At 37.0% G+C, this 13,118-nt stretch overlaps 1 protein-coding gene across 1 annotated transcript in view; it reads left to right on the forward strand.

Annotated features, from left to right (window-relative positions):
• DIAPH2 (diaphanous related formin 2) overlaps positions 1–13,118 on the forward strand; it is a 735,565-nt gene that overhangs the window by 24,154 nt on the left and 698,293 nt on the right. Inside the window, 2 exon segments of the mRNA XM_067548390.1 lie at positions 9,997–10,029; positions 11,630–11,806. Of these exon segments, the coding sequence (XP_067404491.1) occupies positions 9,997–10,029; positions 11,630–11,806 (210 nt within the window).

Consider the following 13,118-nt stretch of genomic DNA (forward strand, 5'->3'; position numbering starts at 1 on the left):
TTTTGCTGACATAGGCAGTAGTGTAGACATAGCCTAAAATTCTCAAGGACTATTTTATTTGTGTAGTCATTTCTGTGTAGGGGAGCCTCTACTGTAAAACCCAGTGCAAAGGTCTAATACTGCCTCACTCGCAAAACACTTAAAAAATCTCACAAGTCCAGTCTCATGGGTTCAGATTGTAATTAAAGGTTGGAGGTGATGATGTCAGTATTAGTTGTAGGTAAATGTCCATTTGTGTAGCCTGAACATGATTTGAGGGAAATAAATAAATTAATTTGTTGCAGTGGTTCAATGAAGGCAGTTAACGCTCTTTGTTTTTATTGTGGTGAAAATATCTGCCTTACTTACGTGTGCAGTGTTAAGAGAGGTAATCAACTTCACTAAGTTTCTGCAATTGTTAATTTAGTGTTAATTTACCTATTGATACAGTGACAACTCAGTATCCTTTCGAGTTGAAAACTAATTCCAGCTCAGTTGTTGACCTCAGTCCTATAATGAGATTAATGGTGCAAGCTATTAATGGAACTAAATCTTTCTCGAAGTCCTATTTCAGGGATGCCAACTGCAACAATTTGCTTATTAAGGTGAATTATGTTTTTCATATGGCAATATAAATTGAACATTTGATACTTCCTGCTATCCAGAAGTTAACCATGTTCTGTAATCACTTTTGCTCATGTTAACTTGATTTTAAACTTAGTAATGTAGTGAAAGTTTCCACTTTTAAAGATAAGTGAAGACCTGGTCATGTTGGTGTCTGATTACACATTCATTTTCAATGAATTCATATTTGTTGAATAGAAGTGTCCAAGCAGAAGCAGAAAAACAGAATAGGCTACCAAACTGTGGTTAGGTGAAACAGATGTTCAGCATGGATGAATCAATGCTGCACTACTTGGATTTTGTAACATTTGACCATTAGGTTAGAGTGCAGGTTTAATTTAGTGGTGTGAAATTAGATTATGGCATACATGAATATAAATTGAGAAAAGGATGAAATATGACCTTTGATGTGCTTGAGTACGCTTGAGATTTTAAGTGGCTTCTTCAAGTACTGGTGGCAACAGTGAGGAATCCTCTGTGCTAAAAATGGGAATTGTCAGTTCAGGATAAACTTCCCATATAAGCATATTTGGGAGCTTTAGCATGATAAAAATTGGAGTCTTTTTAGAGTGCATTGCTAATTTTATTATGGTTAGCAAGTGTCAGATGCAGCAAAGGCTGTCTCAGTTGCTCTTTGTCTTACTATATTTGCTTTCATAGCCAGCAGGTCTGGGAATCATCGCTTCCCTTTTGTGCCACTGCTTGGTGGAGTTGTATTAAATGTTAATTTTCAAGTACAGCTAAACTGGCTATGTGGCTTTTATCAGACTGGTAAAGCAGCACTGAAAAAGAACACTCTCAGGAAATAGTTGAATGTAGGGGTTCCCAACCTTTTTGTCTTGAGGGCCACAAATATAATTTTTACAATTCTGAAGGGCCACCAGTCTATCATCTCATAAAAAATGTATTGATGTATACACTATTAAGGACTACAAATCACTACATATTTAAAGTAAACAGTTTGATGCTACTGTGCTCATTTTTACATTCATTATTTTACACCTACAAATGACTCTCAGTATGTGTCACACTCACAGACAAAGCACTAGTGTAGATGGGTGACTGTCACTACACACTGAAGGACATGGACTGGCAGCTAAGTCATGGTGAGTGGCCTGCTAAGTGCAGGCCAAAGTGGAAGGCACTGATCTTTACAGTCCTGCCCTTCTTCAAGCATGGTAGTTCCTGGCTGCTCCACCAGCAGCGCCTACTGTATCTCCACAGCACTGCAGCCAGATGGAAGAAGTTCAGTGAGGAAGCTAACTCTTCTCTGTTCTCCCATCCCCCTGGCTGCAGCAAGGAAACAGAACGTGTCCTGTAGCCCTGTGCACTCCAACTGAGTACCTTCTACCTTCTACCAACTACCTTCTGTAGTCAGGGGGATGGAAGGTCAGTGCTCACCTTCCTCTGGCTCCAGCAGGGACCCCAGCGCTTAGGACCCAGGAGGAGCACTTTGCCATGCCCTGCCACAGCCAGGGGGAGAGGAATGCTGATTTCCCATCCCTTTGGCTGTAGCAAGGAGCCTGCGCCAGTCTTGTAGCTCTGAGACAACATGCTTCGCCTGAGCCCTTTAGGTGGCGGCTCCCTTCTACAGGCAGCAGGAGGGGAGCAGCGGGCCACTTTGAAAGACCCCACGAGCCACATTTGGTTGCTGGGCCAAAGGTTGGGAACCACTGGCTTAGCCTGACCCAAAGTGAATAATGGGTTGAAACTATTTTTAATGGAGATCTGTTGTCTAGTGCAGAGGTATCAAAATTGCCTGTCTCAGAAGTTGGTAGAAGAAAATAAAGGATCTGGATCCATAAGAGGGGTCCTCTTACAGAGAGCCATCTGTGTTGCCATTAGAAACAGATCTGAGCACTCAACTAAAACACAGTGTGAGGAACTGTTTGCACAAAGATACTGGAGGAGCACATGAGCTTTATGATATGAAGGCAGACAGGGACATAGCTCTTTGATCTATGCTTCTCATGCCTTTGAATGCTGTACTTTTGGATCTGTCAGTTTCATTGGATTGATATAGTCTCTTTTATTTGGAGAGATGGCAATCTGTCCAGATCAGCAACAGACGTTTTTCTTTCTCTCCTTGCATGATGGTATCTTTGTAAGTGGAGGTTTGGCTCAGTCTTCAGGATCTGCTTTTGGTTACATCTGTGGTGTGATTATACTCTTTCTGAGCCTGCTCTTGGCTAAAAGGCTAACTTCAGGCCTAGAATTGTGGTCTTCCAAATTGAATGAAAATCTGTCCTGTTCTGATGTCTAAACATCATAAAGGATATTGACAAATAGGGAATGGTTCAGAAAAGAGCTGCAAGAATATTAATGTCTGAAAATACTGCATTGTGTTGAAAGCTTAGTCTTTCTAATTCAGTGTTTCTCAACTATTTTGATACAAGGGATTGGCTTGCTGCCTTCCTAAACTATGTAAGGGAAACCACAAGGACTAGCATCAGTCCATGGACTGGTCATTGAGAAACACTGACTTAGTTAACATGAGAAAAGGTAGAAGTGAAATCATGGTCTAGATGCATCTCCTGGGGGGGGGAGGGGGAATTTTGACAGTAAATGGTGGCTTAATTTAGCAGACAAGGACATGGACGATCCAATGGCTGGAAAACTATTCAGAATAAAATAAGCTGCAAATTTTTGACGTTGGGTAATTAATGATTGGAACATGTTACCAAAGGATGTGATGAAGACATCATTTGTGTCTCTCAATCAAGATAAAGATGTCTTTATAAAAGATGGCATGTAGCATTACAGCTTAGCCAAGAGTTATGGCCTTGATGCAGGAATTTGAAATTCTATGGCTTGTGTTATGAAGCAAATTAGACAGAATGATAATGGTCCATCTGGCATGAAAATCTGTGCATCAATACAGTTTGTGCTGTAAACCTGCAATCAGGTGGGGTGTGTCTGTGTGGAAAGCAATCATGTTGTAGGGTGCTTCTGGTATGGTACTGCAAGTCCCTTATCTTTAATGAATCTTACATAATCAGATTGTGATAACAGCCTCACGCCCCACCACACAATAAGAGGGGAGACAATGGAAGCGTCTTCTCCTAGATACACCACAACCATTGGTTGGCTTAAGTGATTTTTGTGGACAGGTATTGAGGGCTGCTTTTTATAGTCCTTGATTTAAATATGGTGGGTTGCCAGTATTGGAAATGGCTTCAAGGATTAAACACTTGAAGTGAGCATGTACCTCAGCGTTTAAAGTCAGATTACATCAACCCTGAAAATTGAACATTGGAGGATAGGGTTGTACAATATCAGTTGTCTTGACTAATGGAAGCTAGCTGAAAAATACTTCTTGCTTAATTTGTGATCTTTTTGTATTTCAAATTGGTTCCACTGCTATTAATATACTTACTCTTGTCTGCTTGATTTCTGTAAGTTTTTAAGATACACTGTATAGAACCATATGTGTGGTCTTTGTCATTGCCATAACATTTCATGCATTAAAGAAAGTAGAAGTTAGTACATAGTACTGACTTGGTGTGTATCACAAAATGTGTATATGGAATGCCAAGTAATGGTTCTACAGAAACCTTGCCTCATTCACTGCCTGACTTTCACTAAGCACTTAAATTAGTCCTGCATGTATGTGCTGTTGATGCTACACTTTTTTGAATTTTAGTATAAAGCAAGGCCTTATTAATTTAATTAGGTAACTGTATAAATACAGACTTAATGTTTGAAAAGTAAGGACCAAAAGAAAGCCTAAACAGTAATGCACCCAAGTTGAAATTACACTTGTGGGAACTGGTAACTTCTCCCAATAGGCTTTAGAGCTACACCAGATGAATGATAGTATATAAAATGAACAGCAACTATTTAAAAAAGATTCTGGTCTGCAAATACACTAAAAGAAAACAGAGAGACAGATCTAAAGATGTAGTGAAATGGGGCAGCCACTAGTAGTTGCTCGTGTAAGTCATGAGTAATTGTAATTACCTTTTTACAAATTTAGGATCTTCATGCCAGTAGTGGGGAATGTAAGAGAAACATCTCCTCCCCTAGTACCAAAACTCAAGACTGCCTCTTGTGTTTGAAAAACAGACTCCATCTTCTTGACTTTGAAGCATAAAGCTGTCATTAATTCACTGTGCACTGTGATCTGCTTCACCTTAATGGTTCTTTTTCATGCTATTCACACTGTATCTCCTTGTGCCTTTAATCTTGTAAATTATTTGGATTAGGGAAACTTTGGTCTGGCACAATTGATAGAAGCAGTTTTATGTATTGCTGGGATTTCTACGTTAGACTAAGTTCCAATCTGGGGATAAAAATATAAAACACATTGTGAGGCTGGATTTAAGTTTGCTGATGGAAGCATATATTTAGAGTTTATATGTGCCAGAGCTGGTGGATAGCACTTACGATTAAAATGATGTGCATGTTGTCTATAGGATATGTAATTCAGTACTACAGAAATTTATTTTTACCCAATAAACTGAAAAATGTTTATATGTTTGCACCTGTTGACAGATAGTTCAGTGATCATTTAAAAACAATCAGAAGGCCATTTCTTTTTAGTACCGTCAGTTTTTATTTGTTTCACAGTAGCACTCAAAAGTCCCCTAATCCTGATTAGGGCTCCATTCTATTAGACACTGGAAAAACTCCTGAGAAGACAGATTCCCTGAATGGAACAGCGTGGAATCTTATTGCATTAATGAGGCAAAAGATGGTATTACCAATAGTTGCCCCTGTACTGTGCTGGTAACCACTGTTGCAAGACTATGCTTTAAGAGACCATTATTAACAAACTAAAATGCTTTTCATAATGAGTGTCACATGTACAAGAGGTTGGAGATGATCTATTTTTTAGCTTTTAAAATGGAAAACGCCTCCAGTAATACTACAAGGATTGTGTTTCGTGATCTATATATACAAAACTTTGCATGGACACAGGAATTTTATTAAAAGGAATTTTAAAAAGTTTCATTAGTTTTCTTTCATAATTCCTTAGTTTGAGGCTTCATTTTTAAATTTAAAATTTTGAACCATTATTAACTTTTTATAATAGAAATGAAAACATTACTCCCTTAATTATGTAGGAATTATTATTTAACCTAAAGGGGGTAAATAATATTATAATTATTTAATGGTGCTGTTTTCTTTTGGTGCTGCTCTTGTGGTAGCTTCTTTTGTATAATTTTTAACAAGATGTGGTTTGGGCATAATGTTGAACTTGAAGTAATGAATCTTCATTGTTGGATGCATTAAAAATTTGTTAGGATAGTTGTAAGACGGTAATAAACACACGTTTTGGATATTGCCTTATAGGTTTTGTTAACACATTGATTTTTCAGAAAGTGTCAGTCCACTTTATTGTGTGTTGGCGAAGGGGAAAAATGAGACTTAATTATTACTGATTTATGACGCAAATAAAGGAAAGATTTGTATGCCCATTCTTCTAATGGAAGCTTCTCTCACCCTGCCCCGATTGGTGATTACACTAAAATTCAACTTCTTGGGTGCATTATATTTTACTGAATCTTCTATCACTAGAGTTCCTTGTAACAGAATATACAAAATTTCATTAACTGATACCTTTGTCCTTCAGTTAAGTCTTTTTATTGTTTTCACAAGTGATGACCCTAAAAGTCTGGAGAAGGTGGTATTGGTATAATTTAATAAAACAAAGTTGGAGCTGGATGGGGGGGAAGTACCTAGTGGACGGCCTTGTGAGTGATGATTTAGTTCTTTTGTGATAGTCCCAGACTAGAGACATTTTAATGAAAGTAAAAATGAAAACCAACTTCTTGCTAAATTTTCACATCGTTACACATGAACAAAGAAGCCGGAGATGTGGAGGTGATGAAGCATAACAAAATGGTATGTAGGGGCATAAGGTTGGTGGATGGTGACGTTTAGTTGGAGCCAGCTGTTCTGCTCTTGGAGTGATTCACTCTGTTTTTATTGGGATGAAGACCAGCATGAAGAAAATGAAGAGACGAAATTGAGAGAGAACACTCAAGAATATGGGGGGTAGGGGGGAAGGGCGGGGTGTGCTGTCCACTTGTTCACACATTCTGGAGATCCTCCATTTGAATAAACAAACTCCAAGATCTAGAAAGCAGTTAAAATAGTTGTATGCTGAAAAAATAGTTGTATGCTGACATTTTTGGTACCTTATTAAAATATTGTTTAGTTGATAATAGCCATCAAAATATTGAGGAAACAGTGTTGTTCCCAATACTGGACAGGTGCCTTCTATGAAATATGACTTTCCCAGTAAAATTCAATCTTAACTGTGAGCAGAACCAGTATCATGTAGAAACAAATACCTCCCCCAAATTGTAGTAAAAACTAGGATGTAACTGAGGGCTTAATAAAGCAAAACTAATGACATAGGTTATAATCTATTAAGTCTTAGATTCGTTATTGCTGTGACACAGTGCTACATTAAATTCTCAGTACAAAATTCATTAGACGGAAACTTGGAACAGAGTGTAAGCAGAGTAATAAGTTACTCGTACTTCTATGACTGGTAAAGGGTGCTGCGTAGGTCTCCGGTCTCATGATCTTCGTTGGTATAGAAGAGAAGAAAGTTTGTTTGTTCAGATAAATAATTTGTAATCCAGTGAAGAGAAAAAATGGGACTGAAGAAAATGAGCAATTATGGCAAAGTAAGCTAATTCTTCAGGAGGAGAAAAATTGGAAGCAGTATTATGGGAGGATGATGCTTTTATCACTGCTGCTTAGAAGGATGATGAAAACAAGGTTGGAAAATTGTTTGTTTGATTTCAGGTGCATAAATTGAAGCTCACAAGCTAGTTTATATGGAGGCAAAGAAAGGCCAAAACCATTGAGCTTTTATTCACAGACTTAATGACTAAACAGGTTACAATAATTCAATGTTTAACATTAAGCATGAAGTGCTTAAGAATTGGTTTTAAAGGAGAAGATAATGAACAGTACATGTGAATCTTGGCTAAAAGTCTGTATTGTTAAATAATATATTTAAAGTTTGTTTAGTGTGGTGGAAGAGTTGTTCAGGGTTGATCACAGAGATGCTGGGATAAAAGTGTGCTGCACAGAACTTGGAAAAACTTGGTTAAATTTAATTTTTTTAAAAGGAATAGTCTTTGAAAAAAGGGTGGAACTCGCCTCTGCGCTCACACCTCTTAATGTCTCATGCAGGTTTTGACTTTATGCCTCTTCAGATTACAGTCAGTTGCCCATTTCAAACCCAGTGGTAAATGATCAATCCTTTTCATGTTAAAATAAATACCAAATAGTAAGAATAAACAACTGGTTATGAACAGACTTAGAAGCTGCCCTAGACCATGAATGAGACTTTGGTTGGATAACTTTGGTTTAACCTTGCACATGTTCTGGACTATTAACATGTATGGAAACAAATTGGTAAATGTTATGACTTCAGCTACAGGACATAATCATTACTATCACATAATGATACTTAACCTTTGTAAGGCCGAAGTTCACAAATCTGAATGGCTAAAATTAAGTCCATATTTAGATACCTAAATGGATTTTCTCTCTTTCAGAAGTGCAGAGCAAATCCTTTCCCAGGTCCTGCAAACCTGCCTGTGGCCAGGACTCTCTTTACTCCCCACTCTTCAGTCTCAATAAGGGGCATGCTTTTTGCCAGTATCCCAATTCTAAACCAGTGGGATGGGATTGGTTCCTGACAAAATATTGTTAACAGCTTTCTGTTAATAGCAACATCAGGGTTGCTATTAGGCACCATCTACTGTAACTCAAGGTGAGGCGATCTACGAGCTAGCAACTGGGCAGTCTCCAAGTATTTCAGAAAAACACTAGCTGCTGCATAGATACTATATGAGAAAACTGTGTAGGGGAGTGTGTCTGTCAAACAAGTCAGCCCTGCTGGGAGCATGAGGTCCTAAGGAGTTCTAGAGAATGGCTAGTGGTAGCACTGGTAACAGAAGACTTTTGCAGGGCTGCCTTGTGAGAGAGGAAAGCATTAACTACACTGGTTGAGCTGTCACAAATTCTACTCTCTTTGAAGCTTTCCTGAGTTTCCAGAAGCTAATACTTTATTTTCCACAGCATCCATTACTGATGGCACAATATTTAGTGGCTTCAGATCTCATCAATTTTATGATAGACCTGGGTAGAGAATGTAGGCAGTGTCAATGGATGATCTCCTGACACTAAAGAAAGATGAAATATCCATGATAAAGCACTGTCAGCAGCATTCTGATACTGTAGACAATGGAGAAGTAGTGACTCAGTTGCAAACCATTGTAAGTGGCTAATAAGGCAGATTTTGGGTGGCTCCTCTGCTACTTTGCTGAACATGCTCAAAAAGTGTTGCGCAGTTTGTCTCCCTGACAAACTTGTCAGTTTTCCAGGGCTCCATCTTGTCAAGGCTCTTGTTCCTAACATAGGTGAGACTGTTAACAATACAACTTAATTGTGTGGGTTGCAGTGACTATAGTATGCTAATAATGCACAACATTTTACTTAGCCATAACTGAGCTGGCTAAAGTTGAAATTTGGCACTACTCAGTATCTGTGGGAGACTGGTACATGAAAGACAGTTAGTTAGCTGAGACTCAGTCCCTAGAAAATTATTTGGCTTTGATTGTTTGGATGGGGAAAGCAATTAGAATAAATGGGAAGGGCTCTAATTACATCCTCAGTCCTTAAGGATCCTTTGGATCTCTTTGATCTTCAATAGAGGGACCATAATATAGTTAATTTTCTGCCATGTTGGCGAATAAGTATCCAATTTTGGTTTTGGACAGGTCATGTAAATCACAGTGACTTTATTCTCTAGAACGGTTCATGCTCAAACTACCAAAACCATTACCCATTACTAACTCCTTGGTTCTTCAGTAGTATGTAGTGACAGTTACCTGAGAGCTATTACCTTTCAATTGAACCAGGTGAGAGAATAAAATAAAACTTGTAAGAATTGTAACATTGACAGTTCTCGATATCTCTAGATTGAGTCTTTGGGCAAAATTGAGAGAGAGGTGTTTTATGCTGGCAATGACTTCCTCCACACAGATCTTAAGTCATCAATTTTTCAAGTTGTAAAACTAAGTCAAGTGGGACTTAAGTATAACTGTTCTTGTACTGGTTACCAGTTTCCCAGAATAAGTTAAATGAAAGGTGTTTGAACTTGATGCTATATAGTGTATGTAGAAATTAATAACTTGAAACCCTTGAACATGTTATCTTTATGGGTGGGGGCGAAGTCACGCTCAGTAAGGTATTATAAATGTCTGCCTTGGTAGCTCTGAACCTATTCATAAATATCAATTTGTTTCTATTAAATCAGCTAAAAGAGGAATTTAGGCATTGTTTTCACATTAATGTACAAGAGCTTAATTTTCTTGGTTTCATAGATAACTTGCTTTTTCTTTTGTTTGGTTTTTTTAATAGAACGTTCAAATAAAAACTTTCACAGATGATGTGGTAAGGCCTTCATGGGAACTTGGTTTATATTTTATCTACAGTGCATGCTATCTTACTCGAAAGGTTGTGGACAATGAAAACTATTTAAAGGGTATTAAATATTTCATTAGCCGGGTTTTGCAGATATTTTGTAGTAATTGGTGTGGTAAAAAAGATGTGTAATCTGTCACAGCTAATTCTTAAGTCCAATATTTTAAGTGATTGTCACTGTCCACAAATGCTTCACTAGGTCAAAAATACATTAATAAAAAAGGTGTGCAGCTCATATAGGGTTACCTGTTTCAAATTTTGGTGAAGTCAGCCTTAAAGTCCTAACACCTCCCTCTTTTCCCCATTTTCATGAAAAATCAAGTGGAACTGAACACCAAATTTGAGTCTTCAATAGCTTTTAAGTATTATTTTTAGACAATTTACCTTTGATTGGTTGGTTGGTTAACTTAACAATATGTAAAACAGTTGAACTTGAATTGATGAAAAAATTCTACCAGGTACACCTATAACCCTAAATAAGCTGCTTCAGCCTGTTGCAAATGGGTGGTTTTACTAAGTCTATCTTTTTAAGGCTGTTTGATTCCATAAAATCTACATCAATAATGAGATTTGTTAAATTGTTTGTTTGCAGTGATGTTAAAGCAGACGTAACAAGTATTTCACTCTTCAGGTGGTGGTATAAGATAATAGGTTTTTTGATGGTTAACATTATCAGGATCGATTTGAGCATTAAGTAATATGGTAACAAACAGCCTTAGATTGAAGGGGCATTAGATCACTTTAACTGGTGGAATGATTTTCTCCTCTTGTAATAATACATTAACTTAATATGCATGCGCTTATAAAGGGGGGGGTGGGGGGAAGGAATGAAACACCTTCAGTTTTAATTAAAAACCTTGATTGCGGATCACATGGGATGCTTTTACTAATGTCTGTCAGGTGTATTAAAGTATGAATGGCTGTTTCTGTGCAGTAAAATCATTAACTGGTTTGTGATGTGCTAATTACAAGAGACTGTACTCAACACCTAATAAAGAAGTTTGGGACAAAACACTAAGATACTTTGTATTTCTTTGGAAAATTTCTTTCTTATGTGGAAATGTTGTGTACTCCTGATGACATGATTATCCCCCCAAAAATTTGCCATTTTAGCTATCTTCCAAAGACCCACCACCATTCTTCACGTAAAAAGGGTTTGGGAAGTTGTCTTTGAATTTATCACTGTACATCATAAATGGCCTAAAAGAACTGTTATCAACTGATGTGCAACATGCCCTTCTTCCCATTCCCGCTATCTTGAAAGTTTTTTCAGGCCCTTATGTGTAGGTAAATCTGAGAATGGGAATTAAATATGGTTATACAGGCTATAGGTTAATGCCACTACTGTGGATTAAACTGAATTCTGAACAGGAAAAAAAATCTACAATAATGAGGGGTTTTAAGAATTTATAAATAGTACAGTCTCTGAATTTTGGCCCTGCTGCTTAAAATAACCCTTGGTATGTTTATTGCACCATTAGCATGCAATTTAATCAATAAACATTTATGCTCCTTTTTCATATTGTGAAAATATATATTAATTTTTAAAGTTATCTTTTTTCATTTTCAGCGTGATAGAATAACAAGTTTTAGAAAATCAACGATAAAAAAAGAGAAACTTCTCATTCAGCACCCTATTGATTCTCAAGCTTCTATGAGTGAACTTCCCCTTGCTCAACCATTGTTTGATGAACGTTCTATGAATTTATCAGAAAAAGAAGTTATGGATCTCTTCGAAAAAATGATGGTAAGCAATTAGCAAATTTTTTTATTTGTTTTCATGCGTTTAAGTTTTGAAATGTGAGATGTCAAGAAATAGGTCTTTCACCTTCCATTGAAACTTCTGGGTGCAGAGCTAAGTAGTACAGAAGAACCTCACAGTTAAGAACTCTCGAGTTACAAACTGACTGGTCAACCACACACCTGGAAGTATTCAATCAGGCAGCAGGAACAAAAAAAAACCCAAAAAAGCAAATACTGCACAGTACAGTACTGTGTTAAACGAAAATGTCTTAAAAAAGGAAAGTTTAAAAAAAATGGCAAGGTAAGGAAACTGTTTCTGTGCTTGTTTTGTTTAAATTAAGATGATTAAAAGCAGTATTTTTTCTTCTTCATAGTAAAGTTTCAAGGTTGTATTAAGACAATGTTTAGTGGCAAACTTTTGAAAGAACAACCATAACATTTTGTTCAGAATTACGAACATGTCAGAGTTACAAACAACCTCCATTCTGAGGTGCTCATAACTCTGAGGTTCTACTATATTGTAAACACAAAGACACACCTTATGCTCTTCATACAAATGATGACATATGTTTAATTTTATGGGATACATAATTGTCACTTGATTGAATAATCCGTAAATCTTGCCTGAATGCATGGCATGTTCAAAAGTTGCCTAATTCAGGTCTTCAGAGAAACAAAGATGACTTGACAAAAGTAGAAGAAATTTGAGCTAGCCATGCTTGACCAATAACTGTTTTAAACAAAATTGAAATAGCAAAGTTACAGCATTACTAGTAGTCTATTAATGCTTATATGTATGTTGTGAAAGAGTTATGTGATCTCTGAAAAAGATTGAAGGCCTTAGTAATACAAAAAGACTTGATATACTAATAACACTAAGTTTTCTGTAGGGTCTTAATAAGTAGCAAAGGATCTTAATTGTTAATCAACTTCTACTCTGATACCTAATGGGATCCAGGAGAAACTATATGGGATGAGTTCAGGTTTTCCAGAAACTCAGTGAATATATATAATTGTTTTAAAAAAATGTGCATGGAAAAAATCCAGGTTTCAAGTTTTAAATGACTACCACTCTGCTCTAAAGAGGCATTGAGAGGAAAAGGTTCTTTGTAATGGCTCGTTTTGGTGAGCAGATTAAATTAACGGACTTAAGCTAGTTGTATTTTAAAAGCTCTCTGTTCAAGCTTTTGAAAGAATAAAAATAGAACAGTTTGCCACTACCGCAAGTAACAGATAAGACAGCTCCTTGAATGGTTTCTTTTGAGTAACTGAATTAAAATACTTCGGTTTCATAGAACTTAGTTAAGATCACTCAC

Source organism: Emydura macquarii, unplaced genomic scaffold (assembly GCF_026122565.2).
Source record: "Emydura macquarii macquarii isolate MOO-44397 ecotype Brisbane River unplaced genomic scaffold, CSIRO-AGI_Emac_v2 contig_1253, whole genome shotgun sequence".
NCBI classification, from domain to species: domain Eukaryota; kingdom Metazoa; phylum Chordata; order Testudines; family Chelidae; genus Emydura; species Emydura macquarii.